At 48.3% G+C, this 21829-nt stretch overlaps 7 protein-coding genes across 9 annotated transcripts; 5 read left to right on the top strand and 2 right to left on the bottom strand.

Moving 5' to 3' along the window:
* Window positions 1-57: 57 nt before the first annotated feature.
* Window positions 58-1501, top strand: LOC117898588 (saccharopine dehydrogenase-like oxidoreductase). The gene has a single exon (XM_034808132.1). It carries the CDS (start codon window positions 189-191, stop codon window positions 1467-1469), a length of 1281 nt encoding a protein of 426 aa, XP_034664023.1. The 5' UTR covers window positions 58-188; the 3' UTR covers window positions 1470-1501.
* Window positions 1502-1936: 435 nt separating this feature from the next.
* Window positions 1937-5102, top strand: LOC117898587 (palmitoyltransferase ZDHHC6). Its single transcript, XM_034808131.1, has 5 exons — window positions 1937-2090; window positions 2993-3177; window positions 3861-3942; window positions 4000-4520; window positions 4587-5102. The coding sequence occupies exons 1-5, from the start codon at window positions 2030-2032 to the stop codon at window positions 5016-5018; spliced, it is 1281 nt and encodes a 426-aa protein (XP_034664022.1). The 5' UTR covers window positions 1937-2029; the 3' UTR covers window positions 5019-5102.
* A 365-nt stretch (window positions 5103-5467) lies between these two features.
* LOC117898584 (xaa-Pro dipeptidase) lies at window positions 5468-7181 on the bottom strand. The gene has a single exon (XM_034808128.1). The coding sequence runs from the start codon at window positions 7032-7034 to the stop codon at window positions 5574-5576; it is 1461 nt and encodes a 486-aa protein (XP_034664019.1). The 5' UTR covers window positions 7035-7181; the 3' UTR covers window positions 5468-5573.
* A 178-nt stretch (window positions 7182-7359) lies between these two features.
* Window positions 7360-15879, top strand: LOC117898576. Of its 3 annotated transcripts, XM_034808097.1 has the most exons (13): window positions 7360-7835; window positions 7893-8303; window positions 8365-9159; window positions 9193-10697; window positions 10760-11241; window positions 11295-11469; window positions 11529-12065; window positions 12128-12268; window positions 12328-14076; window positions 14247-14382; window positions 14449-14660; window positions 14728-14878; window positions 14941-15879. In XM_034808097.1, exons 1-13 carry the CDS (start codon window positions 7709-7711, stop codon window positions 15081-15083), a joined length of 6564 nt encoding a protein of 2187 aa, XP_034663988.1. In that variant the 5' UTR covers window positions 7360-7708; the 3' UTR covers window positions 15084-15879. The 3 variants fall into 3 exon arrangements, with proteins under 3 accessions (XP_034663988.1, XP_034663986.1, XP_034663987.1); XM_034808095.1 differs by having other exon boundaries at window positions 8365-10697; XM_034808096.1 differs by having other exon boundaries at window positions 8365-10697; window positions 14944-15879.
* Window positions 15862-17072, bottom strand: LOC117898589 (beta-sarcoglycan). The gene has a single exon (XM_034808133.1). It carries the CDS (start codon window positions 17005-17007, stop codon window positions 15943-15945), a length of 1065 nt encoding a protein of 354 aa, XP_034664024.1. The 5' UTR covers window positions 17008-17072; the 3' UTR covers window positions 15862-15942.
* A 480-nt stretch (window positions 17073-17552) lies between these two features.
* Window positions 17553-20831, top strand: LOC117898577. Its single transcript, XM_034808098.1, has 2 exons — window positions 17553-17732; window positions 17793-20831. The coding sequence occupies exons 1-2, from the start codon at window positions 17652-17654 to the stop codon at window positions 20637-20639; spliced, it is 2928 nt and encodes a 975-aa protein (XP_034663989.1). The 5' UTR covers window positions 17553-17651; the 3' UTR covers window positions 20640-20831.
* A 110-nt stretch (window positions 20832-20941) lies between these two features.
* On the top strand, window positions 20942-21809 carry LOC117898602 (c-Myc-binding protein homolog). The gene is made up of 2 exons (XM_034808151.1): window positions 20942-21054; window positions 21113-21809. The coding sequence occupies exons 1-2, from the start codon at window positions 21043-21045 to the stop codon at window positions 21683-21685; spliced, it is 585 nt and encodes a 194-aa protein (XP_034664042.1). The 5' UTR covers window positions 20942-21042; the 3' UTR covers window positions 21686-21809.
* The last annotated feature ends 20 nt before the right edge of the window (window positions 21810-21829 follow it).

Below are 21829 nucleotides of genomic sequence, written 5' to 3' on the forward strand. Positions count from 1 at the left end.
GTGGAGTCACCGGTGCCGCCTTGTTATCAGAGGAATAAATACACTTGTCTAGCCTGATCGTTACTAATAACTATTCGGTTGTCGAACACGGCAAGAACACCAAAAAGGAGCAAATCATTTCGAGCTGATAGGCAATTACTAAGCAACTAATTATATATTCGTCGTAGTTTTGCAGTGACCCCTACACAATGGAAGCTAAGAAATTGGATGCCATTATTTTTGGTGCCACCGGTTTTACCGGCAAATACACCGTCCTGGAAGCTGTGTCCGTTCTCAAGGGACTGAGCTGGGGCATCGCTGGACGTAACCAGGAAAAACTTCAGTCGGTGCTTAAGGAAATGAGTGCAAAGACCAAGACAGATCTTTCGCAGACACCCATCATCATAGCCGATGTGAACAATGAGGCGTCACTTTTGGAAATGGCACAGCGTTGCCGCATTGTGGTGAACACTGCCGGGCCGTATCGCTTTTTTGGTGAAAATGTGGTAAAAGCCTGTATTGAGTCAGGCACACATCACGTCGACGTTAGCGGTGAGCCTCAGTATATGGAATCCATACAGCTGAAGTACAACGATCTTGCCAGGGAGCGTGGAGTGTACGTAATCAGCGCCTGTGGCTTCGATTCCATTCCCGCCGACTTGGGCGTTGTCTTCGTAGAGAAGAACTTTGATGGAGTTGTTAACTCGGTGGAGAATTTCGTCCATTTTGGAGTCAAGGGCGGTACCAAAGGTACGGGCAGCGCTTCCGTCAACACTGGCACTTGGGAGAGTGCCATTCACGCCATCGCGAACAGGAGCGAGTCAATCGCGATACGCAGGAAGCTTTTCCCAGACCGTCTGCCCAAATTCCATCCCGAGCTGAAGCCACGAGCGGCACTATCCATTGCGAATGAGGTGGGTAAAGTGATCCTGCCCTTCCCGGAACCGGACCTACCTGTGGTGATGCGTTCGCAGCGCTACCTTTACGAGAATGAGAAGAAACGTCCGGTTCAGATGCAAGCCTACATGTTGTATCCCTCGCGGTGGGTCGCTGGCGTTGTTGTTTTCTTAGCTGCTGTTATTGGAATCTTGGCCAAGTTTTCGTTAGGTCGTCAGCTGCTGCTCAAATATCCAAGCTTCTTTTCCGGCGGTATGGCATCTCGGGACGGTCCTAGCGAGGCGCGCATGGAGCGCACGTTCTTTAGGATGACAATGAAAGCCACCGGATGGCCCAAATCACAGAAGCTGGTCGAAAGCTCCACACCACTCTCCAAAACCTTAACAGTACAAATAACGGGTCCTAACCCTGCCTACGGTTCCGCCTGTGTCGCCTTGTTGTCCACGGCAAAGACCATTCTGAATGAGAGCGATAAAATGCCCAGCACAGGCGGAGTCCTGCCACCAGGAGCCGCATTTTCCAAGACAAGCCTTATCAGCGAGTTGGAGAAGCACGAACATGGTATTAAGTACGAGATTGTAGCCAACAAGTAAATTTTGTATATGAATTTAAAGCGGGAAATTAACGGCCACACTGTGCATATCGCTGTTATCGGAAGTGGTATTCCACTCTACTTTTTCAATCACATGGTTCAAAAAGGGCTTTCTATAATTGAAAAGGACTTTTATTTGATTTTATAATGACTTTTCCGTTCGTTTTATTGTCAGAAATTCTTTTACAAGTTTGCACATTAAATTATTGATAGTATTTTTTTTTTTTTTGATATTTAATAGCTACTGCGAAATTGGTTGGTCGCAGAGATGAGTCCGCATTGACCAGGTACTTCAGTTTTGTGTTGATGAATATTATAAAAAAGTTACTGAAAATTTTGAACTCAAAAAACAGTTGTTTGCCGAACGAACACTAGAAATAGAATGGATAGTATTTTTCAAGCTTTGCACGTGCGTATACCAAATTATTTGCTATAGTATTTTTCGGCGGTACAGTATATATTTGCCTACCAAATTCGGTCACACTTATCTGTTTTTACAACTATTTTTTTGTTTACCTTTCCTCACTACCATTTTGGACGCCAACGCGATATTTAAAAATTATGAATGCTGAAATATCCGGCTTTCGCCGATTTATACATTGGGGCCCAATCACAGCCCTGAGTAAGTACGACCGAAAGAACCATTGGCCCGTGTAAAGAGAGCAGCTTGCAGTTTGGTTGTCAGCAACAAGCTAAAAAGAAAAGTTTGCAAATTGGCTCTAAGTGAAGTGAATGAACTGCTCGGGGGACTGGACAGACAGACGGCCACAAATAGCACATAACAAGGCTTCAATTACTCTTTCTAAGACGTGGGTGGGTCTTGCAAACGCCCACAAGGCAACGCCCGCGTTTTGTATATGTCTGGATCGAGATATCGCGTTTCAAATTGCTATGATGGACGGGTCACAGAGAGGGTCCGGCACGCCACACATCCGCTGCACGGAGCCCCCAATCGAGTGTCACAAAGCCGGCAGCAACTTTGCCTTTTAATTTTCCTAATGTGCTGCGCTAATTGCGTTTTAGTTGCATGTATTTTCGGTTTTTATTTCTTCTTGTTCAAAGTGTCGTTGGCTCCTGTGCTATCGGAAATTTCACGCAGTCCAAGTATAGCGTGCAAATTGACCATTTGGTCCTTTGGCGAGGCAGAGACGGTGAAACGACCGTAAGACTTCCGGTTGGCAGTACAAGTAGACGGAAATTTTTGATATCGAATTTGATGTACAATTGTAATTGTGTGCCTTCAGCCTTAATGTCTAAATTGGACGGCGGCTGCTTGTTGCTGGCTTATGGCCAGGAGTAGGGATGGGCCCTGGCCAGACCGGAGGCACTCATTGCTGGGGCGCGGTTACGCTTAATCAACCCAAAAGGTTGGCCATAAACGAAATAATGAGTTTCATTTCCTATACACGCAACGAAGCGAAGAATAACCCACCACCAGGTTCAGTCCCTAACTCTGAAATAAGCTGAATAATAATAACAAATTTTATTTTAACATGTTTATCTTTTATTTGACCCGTTTTGCAGGCATTATCAAGTGCATAACGCTGACAACGCTCTACATGAACTCGATGTGGTGGCCGCCAAATGAATCATTCGCTGGCTTTGCCCATCAGGCCTTGTTCCTAATGCTCTCCACACTGGCGACATTCAATTACGTCATGGCCACACTTACAGGTCCCGGCCTATTGCCCAGACAGTGGCAGCCAAAGGTAAATAACAATAAAAGAATACATTTTGTTTTGACACGATTAGAGCTGGCCTGGAGGGGTGTTTCCCGAACACCTGTTACCTTTTTGATCTTTTCCAACCACCAATTGGCGCCCAACAAATTGTTGAACCGACACGAAGTGTGGACTGTGGATTTCGTGGTCCGCATTGTGCATCGTCATTCTGTAGCGGAAGTTCTAGTTTAGCACACAAATGAAAGGAGAAGAAGAGAACGGAGAGTCGAGCCAGGGGTGCCATCAACACTTGGCCGTCACTTAGGGAATTTCTTTGCTTTATTTGTATTCAAGCAAAATGGGCCAACAGCCAGCCCTGCTGTGGCGTGTGTTTTGAATCGCGTAAATGTCGTGCTGGGCCAGGACCCGAACCCGGTAACGTTTTTCGGCGCACATTAATTTTTTCCTTGGCCATGACGCGGTGGCCCACAAATAATTTATGGAGCGACTTAACGGCCATGCCCTGCACGCGAACGCAGTCCACTCCGGGTCCGGGTAATGCAATTACCTGAAATTTGCATAAATGTTTTGTAGGCAGGTCCCAGACACACAAGAGGGGCGGCAGCTAATGAGCTGTGCGTCGTTAAGTTTTCTGTTGTAAGCCGTAGTTTAGCGACAGGGTGCATTAATCACGCATATATACATATATTTAATATCCATATTTTTGGCAGGAGCCCAAGGACACAGAGCACCTGCAGTACTGCAAGACGTGCGATGGCTACAAAGCTCCACGCTCCCATCACTGTCGCAAGTGTAGGTCGATCCTCGCACCCACAAAGCAAGAACTTTAATCATTTCTCTTCTATCTAGGCAACCGCTGCGTCAAGAAGATGGATCATCACTGCCCGTGGATCAACCATTGTGTCGGCTGGGCCAATCATGCCTACTTCTCGTATTTCCTGCTCTTCTCCATATTGGGCAGCATGCAGGCCACTGTCATCCTGTGCGGATCGTTTTATCGTGGAATTTATCGCTACTATTATCTGACCCATGGACTGGTGCACCTGGCCAGCGTACAGTTCACAGTGGTCAGCATCATACTGTGCATCACAGGCATGGGCCTGGCCATTGGCGTGGTCATTGGCCTGGGCATGCTGCTGTTCATTCAACTAAAGACGATTGTCGCCAATCAGACGGGCATTGAAATCTGGATAGTCGAGAAGGCACAGTACCGCCGCTATGCGAATGGCGAGGAAGTGGACAGTTTTATCTATCCATACGATCTGGGCTGGCGGCTCAATCTGAAGCAGGTGTTCAATGACGAATGCCAAAAACTCGGCGACGGCATCGAGTGGCCCGTGGCACAGGGCTGTGATCAGTACACATTGACAGTAAGTGTGGCCAGACGCAAGACAGATGCTGAATTTTAAATCCCGTTTCTCTTATCCCTCCACCAGCGAGAGCAGCTGGCGCAAAAGGAGGAAAAGCGAGCCCGGACACGTACCTACAAGTGTCATAGTCCCGTTACGGGTCGCTGGCTGCCCGTTTGTTCACAGGGTTGGAGCGTATGCATGGGTGCTCCCTGCACGGATGAACCGCGTATACGCCTGCAGCCAGGTGACATAATTAAGGTGACGCGCTTTCGCAAGCATTGGCTCTTTGGCGAGCGGGAACTCACCAAGCAGGAGCTACGCGGTGACAAAAAGCATCAGCGTAGGGGTCATACTCGTGGCTGGTTTCCACGTCAAAGCGCTGTCGAGCTTATCGAGGTACATGAGTGCGGCGGAGATCCTGGCAGCGACAATCTGACCGAGAACGGAACATGCAACGGAGGACATGCTCAACTAAAGCAACAGCAACGCAATGGACACGCCAAGAAGTATATGTAACCCGAGCAATCGGGGCAATGTACACATCACGGCAACACACAGTCGCCCCAGCTTGTACATAGATTAGTAAACGCTTGAAAGACATTCGACTTTTTTCGCTTAAACCAGCTGCCGCTCCCAGCCCCCTCCTGTCCTCCCTCGCTCTCTCTCTCTCTCTCTCTGTCGTTCACATTGTTAACACTGTTGGCCAATAAACAAACGCGAAACTTGATATCAATCTGGGTTTTGTGATAAGCGATTACATTCCTAAATGTGTGTATAGCGTGTACAGTGCCTGAACTGAGTATAAGCACAGCAATTACTTTTCACTTGAATGATGTTTAAAGAGATTTTCCATTGCGACCCACAGAATCTCAAAGGAAAAGCACATTTCATTGTTCAACACTAAAAAAACCGTAAATTTAAATGGCATACAAAATTACAATTAATTTTCGATTTTATCGATCATATCCCACAAGAAATGTATTTATTGGTTAACCATAATTTGATTATGACAATATTTTATATAGATATTGTATACTGTGTGCATTAGATACACCTTCAACCTTCACTGAGCTAGTCGGAGCTCATGGTTGCCTCGATTTCCTCAACGGTCCTTGGAACAATTGCAAAATTCTCGATGCCATTCTGGGTAATGAGAACATCATCCTCGATGCGGACACCGCCAAAGTTGCGGAAACGATTGAAGACATCCACATTGATAAATTTACTTAGTTCTGGATTGGCCAGAGCGCCGTCCATCAGTCGCTTGATGAAGTAGCAGCCCGGCTCAATGGTAACGTACATGCCAGCCCGGAGGACACGAGCGAAGCGCAACTTGCTCAGCCACGGCTCATTCGGACGCTTTGGTTCAGTGGGCAAATAGCCGCCCACATCGTGCACATCCAGGCCAATCAGGTGACCCAGGCCGTGCGGCTGAAAGACAGCGGAGAGTCCAGCTTCGAGCATTTCATCGACATCGCCCTGAAGCATGCCACCCGCCTTGAGACGTTGCAGCAATACCTTGCCCGCCAGCTTGTGCATGTCCACCCACGACACGCCATCGCGTGCTGTTTCGGCCACGGCGTTGCGAGCATCCAGCACAGCGTTGTAAATGAACTTCTGGTCATCCGTGAACTTGCCGTTGGCCGGGAAAGTGCAGGTAATGTCTGCCGCATAGCCGCAATAGTTGGCTCCCATGTCAAACAAGCACATTTCACCATCCTGAATGGGTCGGCTGTTGGGGGCGCCGGCATGGCCATAATGCAAAATTGACGAATTGGTGCCACTGCCGCAGATGCATGTGTAGGAGGCATGACGGCAACCACCCACGGAATAGGCGTGATGGAGGAACAGTGATTCCCCCTCGAACTCCATCTTGCCAGGGCGTATAAACTTCATGACCCTAATGTGGGCATCCGACGAGACCTTGGCCACATAGCGCAGAACTTCGATCTCCTCGGCAGACTTGATGACTCTGCATTCGGACAATATGGGATAGAGTAGGTCGCAGTCGGTCACATATTTTTCCTTGCCATCGAACTCGGGTGGCTGCATGGTGAGGCCGCTATCGCTGTTGGTGCCACTGAGCGTAAGTATCAGCTTGGGTGCTGCCTTCTCCAGATAGTCAGTGAGTTCATCCAGATAGTAGACCTCGTCCACTTCGTACATGGCCTTAAATTCAGCTGGTGTAAGCAGCTCGCCCATCCAAGTACTGTACTCCTCGGGTAGGCGCGGCACAAAGAGAACACTGGCGACACCTCCCGTCCGTACGTTAATTGTGAGGATGCCGTAGCAGCCGGGCTCCTTGGCTCCAAACAGATACTGGAAATATGACTCCTGTCGGAACACATAGTCCACGTCGGTGTTGTACAAACTCTTATCCTTGCCTCCCTCCAGCAGCACAAGCAGGTTGCCCGAGTCAAACTTGAGGTTCTTCTGAAGCTGTTGCAACAGAGCTTTGCAAACGCGATCTCTATTGTTTTTAAACAGGCTCATGGGCACTGCGTAGCCCGTTCCCATTTGAAAGGCGGCCATGTTGATGCGATGAGTTTGGAATACGAAAGAGTAATAACTGTATGGCTGCAATGGGTTTTTCTACCCACCCCAAGGCGATTAGCGATATCTGTAAACTGAACAATAGCAGCTGTAAATTATATGTTTATCACTTTGTTGTTGTTTCTGTCTTTGTTTGTTGTCAACCGCAACAGGCTACATACAAGAATACCGACAACGCCAAATACTAGAAAATGTCGATATACTTTGTGCAATCGAAAATACTGATAAATAGAAAATCTGGATTTTCTTTTTTGCTATCGAAAATACCATAATGGAAAATACTAGAAATTGTCGATAACTTTTCAGCATTTGTCAATCTGGTCACACGTAAAGAATTTTTTGCGAATTTCATTTCAATAAATTTGAGTAGAATTACAAATTTAGTGCTAGAAAAAGCCATTTAAAGTGTGATCCTAAAGCAATATATTCTAGCACGTGTTCGTGGCGTGGTGCAACTATAGTATTACATATTAACAACTGTTTCCGAACGCTGACCCGGATTCGGATGTCGGCGTCGCAACGCGGCGGGCACTAGCAAAACAACAAATGCCTCAAAGCATTACGAAGACCATAGAATAGAGCACTGAAAACGTTGTGTGGGCCAAAGTTTTGCAATGTGTTTGTAGTTGACCATCCCACGAATAGACAGCACAATGTCTAGTTCGGTATTCGTCGAGGCACCGAGTGCCAGACGAGCGGCTGAGGGAGATTCAAATCTGGTTGTAGTCTACAGCAAAAATGGCATCTCTTTCGATGAGCGTGCCATGGAGAACCTCATGGGTATGGACACTTATGGTTAATAACACTTACATGCTCCACTACAATTTCATTTCTTAGAGGAAAAATCGATTGCAACCATCAGCGTGGTGCGAATCACTTCGCCCACGCCTAGCATGGTGGACCAGGAGGAGGCTGAACGCTTAAAGGAACTAGAGCAGTTCCTAGATGCTGCGACGGACTCTGAGTGGGACAGCGACAATGGGAGCCAAAGTGGCGGCGATGACGTCAAAAGCGAGGTGGACCACAATCCCCCCGATGATGACAACAACACCGACGACGAGGTCAACGATGACTCTACAGAGACCGAAACGGAGGCTCCCAAAACCAGAAAGCGTCCGGGCCGCAAGCCAAAAGTAATCAAAAAGAAGAAGCGACGCAAACCAAAAGAACGGCCGCAGATTGTGGGCCTGCGTGTGGAGCAATTCTATGCCGAGGGCACTGCCGACATTCTTGTTAAGAATGCCCTAAGTAAGTATCAAATAAATAACCAATCCATTTTGGTGTCGCCTAAAGTACGCTTTATTCACAGAGCTCGCTGGCTTGTCCATATTCAAGAGGACACCGGAGACGGATGCTGTCCTGGAAGTGATCAAAAACGATCACAATTATACACCCTTCACTTCGCTGGAGCAAATGAAACTCCACAAGAAAGCCGAGAAAATAGCCATGGAAAAGCAAGCTCAGAGTCGGAAAATCGTTATGCAATCACCGGGAAATGTGAAAATAATCAATGCCAAAAAACGAATGCCGGCCATGCCCTTCACTCCATTGCAAGCCAAGGTCCACCGACTGCCCGTTCAGCCGCCGCAGCAGGAGCAGCCGCTGCCACGCAAGCACCAGCCGAAGCCAACGCCGACACTGCCACTGCCCCGAGAGCGGCGAGAAATTGTTACAAACTCTATGCTAAGTGCCCGGCCAAGGTCTGGGCGTAGCATCGTCAAAGTAATGGCTCCCGTGGACGACAGCATAGAAGATGATGAGGAAGCAGATAGCTCGGATCCCGCAGAGGACGAGAATGCCGATAAATTGTACGACACCGAAGAGATGAGCGAGGAGAGCGACGATTTTCAGGACACGGACAATGACAGGGACAGTGATATGGACTTCAAGATGCGGCACGACAGTCGCAGCTCCAACAAGCGGAAACGGGCGAGAAAGATTAGCAGTAGGCCGACCAGACAGTCGAAACCCTTGCCACCACATCCTGCACCGCCGCAGCAGCAGTTCCCCGAGCTCAAGCGGCGCAAGGAGCAAGTGCTACTGCGTAGGGAACAAGTGGCGCAGAGTGCGCCGCAGCGCAGGGAGCTAGTGCCACAGAGTGTCGCGCAGCGAAGGGAGCAAATGCCACAGACTGCCCCGCAGCGTAGGGAACCAGTGCCACAGAGTCTTGCGCAGCGTAGGGAACTAGTGACACAGATTACGCCGCAACGTAGGGATCCAGTACAACAATCTTCCGCGCAGCGTAGGGAACCATTGCCACAGAGTTCCGCGCAGCGTAGGGAACTGGTGCCACAGATTACCCAGCAGCGCAGGGAGCTATCGCCACAGATTAGCCAGCAGCGCAGGGAGCAATCGCCACAGATTACCCAGCAGCGCAGGGAGCAATCGCCACATATTACCCAGCAACGGAAGGAGATGGTGAAACAGACTGCCCCGCAGCGGAAGGAGCAACTGCCACAGACTGCCATACAGCGTAAGGAACAAATGCAGCCAGCTGCAACGCAGCGGAAGGAGCAGCAGAGTGCGCCGCAGATTGGACAGATTATTCAACTGCCAACCCCAAAGGCGCCGCCCACTGTGATACCATTGGGCAGAGGAATCACCAGCACTTCATTTCTTAAAATACGACCAACCCATCAGACGCTGGCCATGAGGAAACCACCGCTGTCCAGCGAAGCGCTCGGACTGGCGTCCACAGGGGGCAAGGTGCGTCGGACACCGCTGGTGCATGTGGGAAAAGTTTTAAATACTTCAGCGCCTAGTGGCTACAGTACACCGCCTCCTCAGGACGTGAAGGAAATTATAATCAACAAGAACACGTCTAGCCCCAAGGGAGTTTTCACCAATCTCAACAGTTTGCTGGGCGAGAATCACGCGGCCAACATGAAATCTTCGCCCGATCCACATAGGCAGCGATCCAACATGTCGCCCGTCACTCCGCGTTCCAGCTATGCGGCTAATGTGCAGCAGTCGCCTGTTGCTGTTGCAGTTACAGTTCCTGTACCAGCCAAGGGCTTTATGCCCATCGGCGTGGGCACGGCTCAATCTCATAAGCTGCCCTCACAGATTGTCATCGAAACGCATCAGAGCTCCTCCGAGCTGGCCGCCGAAAATGACAAGCAATTGGACCTCATCGATTCGATAGTGAAGGATGAACTACTCAAGACGACGCTCGTCGAGCAGCCAGCAGTCGTGAATGCAGATGAAAATATACCAAAACTGGTCAAGATGCTGGAGAGTACGGCATCGGTGCTGGATCAGGGACCAGCAGCAGCAGCAGCAGCAGCAGTGGTCGCCGCAACAGTATCAATGCCAGCAGTAAAACAAGACGAAATCTTTACGGACTACGTCCAACCGGTGGTCACTCAGGGTCTGTTGAATGCCGTTGTGCCAGTGGATGATAATGATGCCATTGACTTGGACACTGCCCGTCTGTTGAATACTCCAGATGAAGATGCCATCACGGCTGACTTCCTGCAGCATGTGGTTGGTCTGATCGAAGAGGATAAGCACTTTAAGGCTGAGGTGGAGAAGCAAGTGCTGGCCATCGCCGACCCTGGCGGTCTAGATGCGATTGTGTCTCTACCTCCACCTGTTGAGGCACTGGTCCACCCTTCTATTATGCATACGTCTTCTTCTGAGGTAAGAGAAACCCATCTGTTCCCTTTTGGACTTGACCTTAACTCTAAATCTCTGCCTTACAGCCACATCCACCTGCAGTTCTCGCCGAGCACAGCCATCTGCTAACCCCCATGCCCATGGCCTGCAGCACACCATCGAGAAGCAGCGCAGTAACCGCTCCAGCATCAGTCGGAGCACAAATGCGTCCCGAGGGTAAGGTTGTGCGTGGCAATGGACGAGTCATTTACCTGCCCCCCATAGAAGCCCCGACAACACGCGCGAAACGCCGCGCACAATTCACGCCCACAAATTCTGCAGCCTCAAGTTCGGGGGATCTGAATCTGAGCAGTGTGACGATTCTGGACGTCACGTTGGATAGCAGCAGCTTCAGCAACGAAAGCCAAACGCCCCACAAACCTGGAGTCGTGCCAAAGCGTGCCAATCCACGAGAGCCATCCCTGGCGAGACGCTCGACTGTGCCCAGAAGAACGAAGAAGTTAAATGCGAGTCAGTCGAATGACACCGAAGCCTCAGAATCTCAGGAGGATGATGATGACCCAAACAAGTAAGCAAATTATTAAAGTTAATTAAAGACTAAGTTAATGTTAAATGCTTTAGGCTCTGGTGCATTTGCCGTCAGCCACACAACAATCGGTTCATGATTTGCTGTGACTTGTGTGAGGATTGGTTTCACGGCACCTGTGTGGGTGTCACCAAATCCATGGGCATTGAAATGGAGCAAAAGAGCATCATGTGGAAGTGTCCCAAATGTGTTAAGAAGCAGGAGGAAAAGGTAAGCGCAAAATTAATTACATTATCCATCAATAGTTCGCTAATCTTTGCATTCCATAGAACCAACCAAGGATTACGGATATGTTGATCATGAGGCCGGCCATTCAAACAGAGGAAACCTCAAGCGAAACCAAAGTTTTGACGGAGCCTGTTGCTCCACAGCCCAATCGGACGCTGCCAATGGGCGTTACTGTCGCCACTGCGCCTTTGCGTAGTTCCTTGACCAAGCGAATGCCAACCAATCAACAGCAGCCGCCGGGTAAAATGATGCTACAGAAGCCACAGCAGCAGCAGCAGCTACAGTTTGTCAAATTAGGAGCGCCGAGTGCCACCAGTTGTGTGGTCTGCAGGCGACTGACAGCTGGCTCCCAGTCTGTTTATTGTAGCGATGAATGCATACGAAAATATGCACAAAACGCAGTCCAGGCGCAGACGTCTGCCAAGAGTCCCGACAGTCCGGTGTCGCCGATGTCGTTGGACATGCAATCAGCGCAAATGAATTCCCCAAACAGCGCAGAGGCAGCCAAGAGGCACAAAAAGAAGGATCTCTTTGAGGATGTGTTGCGTCAGGCGGACGCTGTGTCGAAAATTGAGCGGGTACAAAAGCTACAAGCAGCCCACTCGATACCAACAGACTAAACCAATTGTAATTATTTCAGATTAATGTGATTGAGCGTAAGAGTGGGCGTGTCATTACTGGCCACTTGGCACCCATAGCTCAGCATTTCAGAAAATGGCTACAAGACAATCCCACCTTTGAGGTGCTGCCTTCGGGTAGCTTTCAGTCCCTAGACACAGAGGTAAGCTTAAATATTTGTTATTAGTTTTCAAGCGCTCACACGAATGTTTGTCTCCTTAGAAGCGTCAGTTCAAACGGATTTCGGATACCCCAGCAACCCCCGAGACATCCCCAGCGGTTACTAAACTGCCCACAAGTGCAACGAAGGTCCAACAGCAGCTGCGAGTAGCCACACCACCCATTCACGCCCTGCCCAAAAGAGATAACAACAAACCGCTGGCCCACGTGGTCGCGCCACGATCTCCCAGCAAGCCCGAGCCCATACGGCTGAATGTGCGACGCACGCTCAAGGAGCAGCTGCTGGCGCGCATCAAGGAGGCTCAAGACGCAGAACCGGGCTCAAGCTCAAGCACTACCACGCAATGGCTGACAGCTATTGAGGCGGAGCAGTTCGTCAAGAGTGTGGAGTCGGAAATGTATCATTCGTTTGGTTGTGATGTGGGTGCCAAGTACAAGTCGAAATATCGCTCACTCATGTTCAACATCAAGGATCGCAAGAACAAGACGCTGTTCGAGAAGATCTGTGCCAAGCAGGTGGAGCCCAAGCAACTGGTGGCCATGACGCCCGAGGAGCTAGCCAGCCAGGAGCTTGCCAAGTGGCGGGAGGAAGAGACGCGTCATCAGCTGGAGATTATTAAGAAGTCAGAGCTAGACATGTTGTCCTGTACGCAGAACTATGTGTTGAAAACCCACAAAGGGGAGGAGGAGATTGCACCCAAATTGGACGTAACTCTGCCTGAAGAGTCGTTCCTGGAGTCGGACACAAAGCACAACTCTCAGATGAGCGATCACGACAGTTCCAGCAAGGATGTCAGCGTAGAGCATGCCAGCTCTAGGGAAAAGTCCGGTTCGTCCAAGGAGAAGCGGCACAAGAGCCACAAGCGACATCACCAGCACAAGAGAAGTCGCAGTCGTTCGAGCAGTCAAACGCGCAGCCTTGAGAAGCGACACCGAAGGCACCACAACGATGTGGAGACTGGCGGGGAACGAACACACCGTCATCACGATAAGCAGCGTAGTAAAGATCGAGATGAACGTATTCCAACGCCAACCAAAAGAAGAGAGGAGAATGACCGAGCAGCCTTGCCTAGAGAAAAGAAGCCAGAGGAGACCAGAGGAGGCACTCGTCATGCCTATAACCTGATTGATAAAACTCTTGAGTCTACAAAGACCATGGACAATTCTCCCAAGCAGCAGCACCCTGTCAAGGCTATTCCCTCAACGACAGTCGCTGCAAAGGCTGCCACACCTGCAGCCTCGCCAGTTAGTCCGGTGGACAGCTACACTCGCTATTTGCAAGGTCTGCCCAAACGAACGCTGTGGTCCGGCAGCCTCAGCATGATAGATGTGGCAAACTTCCAGGTGGTGGCACATCCTCTTCTCAGCAATTCGCATCAACTGCCCAAGCTAATGCCCGTCAAACTAGATGTGATTGGCCGCATAGCACGCCTCAATGTCTGGGAATACATCAAGAAGATCAATAAGATCCCTACCAAAGAGGTTGTCTTAGTGAATCTGTTCCCATCCGGACCGAGTGAGATTAAAAAGTTTGATCACTTCTTTGAATATCTGGACTCGCGGCAACGGTTGGGTGTGATTCAGGCTGAGGCGGATCAGATTCGAGACTTTTACATCTTTCCGTTGGGATCAAAGGATAAATTGCCCAGTGTGCTGGAGCATATCACAGAGCTGGTGCCCTTCTACGAGGACACGGAGAGGCCCAATACACTGATGGGGATTATGGTGCACTGTCTGCCAACGTCTTTGTCTGCTCCCGCGACCAGCAGCAGCAGCAGCAAGGCAGCAAAGGTAAGGAGAATTGAGTGTCCATTGACAAAAGGAAGTATTATTACTGTTCGAAGCAGACAGACAATATTTATAATAAATATAAATTAACATATTCGCGTATTTTTAATTGTATATTAAGGTGTGATATTTTAGATATGCTCCTCTAAACACTTACACTTTTTATATTAAAGAAGTCACGCAGCACAACATCATTTACACCGCCAAGTAGTCCCAGACGTAAGCCGAGCAATCACTCGACCAGCTCTAAGGATGACGAGTTCGATATTGATGCCATCATCAAAGCACCCATTGCAAAAATGCGAAAGAGTAAGCACCAGAAACAACAACAATACACTGTTTATCCATTTACTTACTTGAAATCTTACAATGCAGCTGCAACTGTGCCGCCAGCAGTGCCAATGCCAGCGTTGCCAGCTCTGAAAGATGACGCCAATGAACCGTACTCGCCAGGCGGTAGTTCCGGCGATGAATGTGTTACGGCGCCAGCTCCTGCCAGCAGTCTGGCGCGACAGATGGATGAGTTAAACAAACAAATCGCTGCACAGAAATTGGAAATTGAGGACCTGCTCAATGTGGAACCTTCTGTAAGATATTCATTGACATTTTCCCAACCCAATTATCCTCATTTGGGGCTTACTTTTTTTTGTGCAGGGATCTGCCCTATCCAGAATATCGTTTCCACCAGATCTTCCAAAGATCCTGGCAAGCATTAAGGACAAATCGGACTCTGCGGCGAAGGTTGGGGACAGTGAGGAATACAATCCCGAGGATGCAATAACCACACTCAGGCCATATGCAACGGGTAAGACTCCAACAATCAATGCGATATAAGCGAAACGTATTCATTTAATTTATTTATTTTAGCAGCAACGACTAAGAGCAAAGGCCGTTTGGCGCATCTAAGTGAAGCTGAGCTTCTTAGCATGGTGCCGGACAATCTGGTAGACTTGGTGCCACCCACAACTTCAAAGAACCGACTTCATAATCCCCCACCGCCGAATACTTAGGGACCGCGTTTGAAAATGATACACTACTCCGTGGTCTTTCGTTTTTCTCATACTTTGAACGAAGCCGTAGCAGAGCCATAGCTGAAAAACTAAAAAGGACTTGCTCTGCTCTGCTCTAGTTTTTTTGGGAGCAATAGCTCAAAGCTGGCTTCTGGGAACGTTTGGTTCGCACTCATCAAGCGAGGAACCTGCATAACGGTGCCTTATGAACCAGAGTGCGAAGAAAACGCTCACAGAATCGACGCAACAACAAAAACACCTGAGAGCCGTAGTTTACCGTAATTTCAATTATTCTGCTCTCATCCGCTATTGCTCCCGAAAAAACTACACCAGAGCAGAGCCTAAGGCTTTCTCCCGTTTGCGGCTATGGCTCTGCTGCGGCTCCGTTCAAAAGTGAGAGCGGTTGCGAGTGCTGCTCCGGAGTAGTGAATGCGAACGCTGCTTAGGAATGCGTTCGAAATAATTTTAGTGTAGTTTTAGACGCGAATTCTTGTACGAGTATTTGTTGTTAGTTTCGGAAAAGAGTTCAATATTTCATTCGAAATTATATATTTCGCCCTGTCACTCCCATTCACGTGTACATTCTCATACAGCAGCGATTTGAATACCATTTCTGTATTATATATAGCAAGCAATTGGAACAAATAGTTCTAACTGTCCTTAAAAGTGAAAAAACAACAGTAGGAATCGGTTTTCAAAAGCATATCCAAACTCCCTTTTCTCCCCATCAACAAAAATTGTACATTTCCTCGAAAATAAAAACCAAAACTGTTAAGTAAACTTTTATTTAAGGATATATGATTCATGTATTTATCTGTATTACTGGGATTACATATAAGCTTCGAATAAATGCAACTAATTAATTGACCTCACACGGATCGTCCTGGCTATTGAAGTGGGCACACGAAATCTTCGGTCCATTGTGGATACGTGGAATGGCTATGCGAAAAAGAGTTCCCTGTGGCATGCACACACATATCTTGTACTGGACACTGCCCGTGCGAATGCCCAGCTCGGAGCTGACAATGGGGATGCGATCCATGTCCAGGAATATGCCAGTGCCAGCCTCTAGCACAGTAGCGCCTTGGGTGGAGTTAATGGAGACGTGATGCTCGGCTTGTAAATCAATACTTTCGGCATCGAAGAACAAACCCTCAGACCCCTTGATGACAATGCGGCCATCGCTCTCCAAATTCAAGGGCACGTCAATGGGACTGGAGATGCCGCTCGCACTCACCACCTTCGCCTGCAGAGCATCCACACCATCCGGGATGTTGTACTGGGGACGATGAGTGGTAAAAATGGATTGCCGATCGACGGGATCTTTCACATCAAACACATTTGTAGCATCTATGAGAATGGAATCCTTGTCGACGACGATGCGGTCGCGCTCACTGGCTGCACCATTTCCATTGCGGAAAACGCGCACATGCACGCCCGCATCGGTCTTGTTGTTGTTGCTCATATCACTACTGATGGTCACTGGCACATCCGTGAAGCCATGCAGCTGACCAATTGAGTTGGTATGAAGGCGCTCCACATCGGTTGAGCCATAGAACTTGACGACATCCACCTCGGGAATCAGCTCCATACCTTGTACACCCTTGCCCAAGCGCAGGACACCCACAATTGTCAGCGTAAGAAGCAGATTGCCCACAGTCAGGGCCAGAAGTATAATCACAATGGTCCAGAAAGCGAAGGAGTTGCGCCCATGCTGGCCAGGGTGCAAGCGCGAGCAGCTGTCGCTGTCGAACTTCTCGTCAAAGTAGTCCACGGGGTCCGTCTTGGGATCATCATGGAAAAAATCATTATCCTCAACTGCTTGTCCAATGGGCAGAGTCAGCGACAAAGCATTTTCAGAGTTTGCATCATCGGAGTAGGACGGTGATGGACCACGGAAAAAGGTGTTTTCAAATGAATTCATTTTAATTATGATATTCGGGGCTCTTGCAAAATAGTTTCTCCAGTAATATGTATCTAATGATACTAAAATAGGTGCGTGGGTACATATAGACGAGTCTTTGACATGCGCAGACATATCAATAGGCGCGTAATTTAAATATTTATATGACTATTTACTTGGATTTGCAGGACAGATAATCTGCTATAATTATATTATTTAAATTGTAACGTTCATTAAAGGAATTAGGGTATAGATAGGGTCCATACTTCATTATATGTTGTTGATATGTAGTAATTGTGAAAATACCATGTAGTTGCTATGTAAAAAAAAATTTTTTTTGTATACCTTCTGTGTTGAACATTTTTTTTACACAAAATACAATAAAGGGGCCCTTTGTAATGAGCCAAACCGTAAGAAAATGTATTCCTCAAATTCCTCCTCCTCAGTGTTGCGACTCCCAACTAGCTTGCAATAGCAAATTGAATAAACAATTTCACGAATATTTTTTGTTGGGTATTTTTTGAAAAAGATAAGGTATATTTCGGTATGTTCCGCGTTCACAATAATAGCCTTTTTTTTACTTCAAATGTACCGCTTCTTTTCTGGCGCCGCTTTGTTTTTTGTTTATTAAAAAACGAAATTAGCATAAAGCTGAATGTGCAAACATGTCGCACGCCGTAGTGAACGAAGAAACATTGGAGAGGCTAGTGTACGAGCGCTCCAAAATCTGGGCGAACATGATACAGGTGAGGCTTTCCTGCATTTCTGCTTTGCGCTCCGAATGCTAAGCGATTTTGTTGTTGCAGAACTTCATGGAAATGGACGATGGCGAAGAGCTTGATTTGGAGGATTTTGAGGATCTGTTTAAAGGCGAAGACATAGACCCCGATGTGCCGGAGGGTGAGGAGGCAGAAGAAGATGCCCGGCAGGAAGAGGACCTGGGCATGGGGAACATTAATACAACAATGGCCATGAGCAAGGCGGAGCTGACGATGATTTTGTGCGCTGGAGAGAACAAAGCTGAAACGGCCGAACTAGAGGAGATTCTCAATCAAACGATGCCCGTTCTCCAGGAGCACAATCGCAAGTGGAAGGCAGCTGGACTAGATCAAATACTTGACACCTTCGATCCGCAAAAGATCGAACAACATGTGGGCCAATGGATGCGCCGCAACAACAGTATCTATCTGGAGGAGGAGAATTCCCGAATGTACGATTACAGGCATGAACATTCCCATTCCGATGAAAGCGACAACTACCTAGTTCAGACTCCCAGACGCAATGCACCCAACCCCAAGATGTCCAACGGGTCGACCATTAAAATGTATCGCACTCATCCACGCAGGCGTGCTGACGAGCTGTATGGCAAGTACGCATATGACGAGCAAGAGCACCGCCGTCACATGCAGGTTGTGCTGCAACGCCGTCGTGAGAGGAAGCGGAAACTGGTCCACATAGCCAGCACTTCCCTGCACCGTTCCTACAGCAACCGCAGCCATCACTCGTATCTGCGTAAGCGACGCCCCGATTCTTCGTTGTTCGGGTCGCCGTCGAGCGGGGAAGATGCCGCCTTAGCCGGCTGCGATTGCAAATCTTGCCAGAGACTTTTGCTAACCAGAAGCGCATATGAATACTGTCCATACCGCGGCCGGCGAGAATATCATCACCAATCAGCATCATCACGCTCCATGCTATGCTTGCGACATCCACACAGCTTTCGGGAGGAGCTGGACCGTCGGCCACGACTCTTGGAAAACGAATGCAGGTGCTGTGACAGCGACCGTCTGTGCACTGACGTGGTGCACATTGCCAACAGCTCGACGGAGGAATGGGTTGTGGATAATTGCAACAGTCCCGTGCTTATGGAGACGCCCACCAAATGCAGCAATCGTCTGCAAACCTGCAGAGAGAAACATTTAAGGCTGCTAAAAGCACCACAGAGCGTTCGCTCGAAGTGCAGCCGTGACCGTGCTATGCGTGAAACTCCGCATAGAGTGACCAGAAAGGCAACTTCCGCTGGAGCATCATATACTCCACGGCGTGAGCGGACCAGGCAAATGGCTAGAAATTTAATGGGCAGCGACACTTCCGATGAAGACGAGCGAATGGAGCGCAATAAGCCAGCAATCTTGTCTGTAGAAAAGGCGCCCAAAAAGAAAGCCAAATCAACTGCCTCCAGACTGCCTCCAATCAGCGAAAATGTGGCCAAGACAAAGGCTGAAGAGCATCGCCACGCGCTTCAGGCGATGGAAACGGATTCTTCGGATGACAACGAACTCACAGGTAGAAGCCGTCTGATGAGTTTCTCGGAGCGAAAACAGAAAACGGTGGCCAAAAATAAAAAAGCGGTGAAAACACCAAGCAAGCCAATGTCGGCTGTGAAAGAGACACAAAAGAAGAAAACTGTGGTGTCCGGACAGACAAAGAATTTGCCTGCAATCGGGGTAGACGAGGCAAAGGCAAAAGAATCCTCAACCTTGCCGGTAACCCTCCACGAAGATGTAGCCAAGCCTGTGAAGGGCGTGACGCCAGATGTAAACAAGATGAGCCAAACATTCGCTAAGATTTGCATAAATGATCAAAGTGAGCAGCCAGTTCCCAACTCTGGTGCATGTTTCAAGAAGATTGTAGCAACAGAATCATCCGTGGAAATTTCCACACCTGTCGCGTCCAAGGAAAAGCGAGTGAGACCCAAAACTGCTGCCAAGAAGAAACCAAATACGAAATCTGCTTCAAGTTTGCCTCAAATCAGCGAAGAAGCAACAGATTTCCAATGCACATCCAACAAAGAAACGTCAAAGAAAGCAATTGTAAAACCAAAACCATGCGCCACTCCAGCCAGTTCCCGCAGCCCCTATGAATGGCCACCGAGCACGTCAACAAGTAAGAGCAATTCGAAGAAACTAAATGAAAGGGATGAGGAAATAAACAGAGTACTGGCCTTGTCAAAAGAAACATTTAAAAAGGAGCAGTTGATGCGCCGACCAGACCATAGGGCAAAGGTGGACCCACAATCGACATCGCAGGAGCAGTCTCTGTTCCATAACAACAGCGTGGCCTGCAACTCCACCGCCCTGGCCAATGATACGGCCAGTACTCGGGTCCTACCCAACAAACTGAACGCTAAGAATCGTTCTGCCGTGAGCAGCTCGAAGCAGGAACCCAAAATAGATGAAATTATTATACTTGACTCATCCACGGAGAGCATAGCAGGTGAGGAACCAAACAAAGCGGGCGGAGAGGCTGACTGCACTGTGGTGACATCGACAACCAGCTGTGAAGCAAAAGGGGCAAAGCCGTCACCACTTTTCACCACCAAGAGGGGCATCCTGCTGCACAGCAGCAACACAGCCGGATCGGAAACCTATACGCTCACCGAGCAGGATCTTGGGCGGGTGATTGGAGAACGACGGGCCAGAAAATATCTCAAGTATCACATTGGCAGTCGCAGCTACGACAGCCGTCGCTCGGTGTATTATCGCCCCTCTCCCAAGCTGGCGTCCGCACTCAGTGCCAGCCCGGACACTGCCCATACTCTGGTGCACGAGTTGGAGACCTCCAGTGGGTCTTGTTCCAGCGAAGATGACATCTTTGAACACTTTGAGCGATACGGGGAAGTGTACAGCGTTCTGGGGAACCCCAAAGATGATTGATTTGGCAGTTTTAAATATGTATAATGTTAAGTTTAACAAATTGATTTCAATACTTGTTCCTTAGTTCGTATCGTATATTTTTGTTGATATTTTCAAAACATCCGATGAGCAGAGTTATGAAATAATTTGAAAATATTTTGTTTGATTTCCTTCACGTAAATAAAAATATCCATTGATTACAATAATACAAAACATTAATAATAGTCAATAATCTATCGTTAATGTGTTCTCAAGTATTAAACCTTTTTAAGTCAATCGAAGACATTCAAATTGTTAATATTGGTTATAGGATATAATGTATATTTGCGGTATATTTTGAAATTAAAAAGGTATATTTCTGAGGGTCAGAGCGGTATATTTGATCGATGAACCCGCTGTCACACTGATATGCTTCTTTTCCAAGATGTCCTTTAAGGTTAGTTGCTATTAAATACGAAATTAACTATATAACTAAAGCGATTTGTGTCCAACAGCCAATTGACCCAAAACGAGATGAGATCCGTCGCTATCTGGAGCGCGGCAGCGTTCTGGATTCGCTCACCAAGGTCTTCATACGCGTCATAAAAGAGCGGCCTGAAAATCCAATGGAGTACATTCGCAACAACATTGGTGCGGTCCGCCATCAGCATGACAAGTACGAGCGGCTTCAGGAGCAATTGCAGTCGGCCAACGAGGAAATACAACGACTTCGCGGCATTATTAACACCATTGACCCCGAAGCTCTGGAGGGAAAAGCTTCGCTCCACTCGAGCGAGCTCTTCGACGAATCTGAGCTCCAAAATGTGGCTACAATTGAGGCTGCTATTGAGAACGTGGGACCACATGGTGTCGAGACGGTTTTGCCAGAGCCAAGCGCTGTAACTGAAGAAGCTGCAGGTGCAGTTGCAGCTGTGAACAACAGCGTTGAGCAGCTGACAGCCGCTGTGGAAGTTTGTCAGATCGAGGAGAAAATTGTGGCCGCTGTCGCAGAGGCTGCAAATGATAGTCCAACCCAAAGCCCATCCGTCCAGGCTGAAGCCAGTAGCACCACCGACAATACCGAGTAAATCTCACTTCTGACTCTCACTCAAAACACATTCCATGCGAAATGAAATCATCCATTTAGAACATGTTTAAGTATTTTCTTAAATGTAAATAAACTACAACATTAAAAGCACTCACGATATGCTACATTATGGATTTTTCAAATA

The sequence above is a fragment of the Drosophila subobscura genome, chromosome O, assembly GCF_008121235.1.
Source record: "Drosophila subobscura isolate 14011-0131.10 chromosome O, UCBerk_Dsub_1.0, whole genome shotgun sequence".
Taxonomy (NCBI): domain Eukaryota; kingdom Metazoa; phylum Arthropoda; class Insecta; order Diptera; family Drosophilidae; genus Drosophila; species Drosophila subobscura.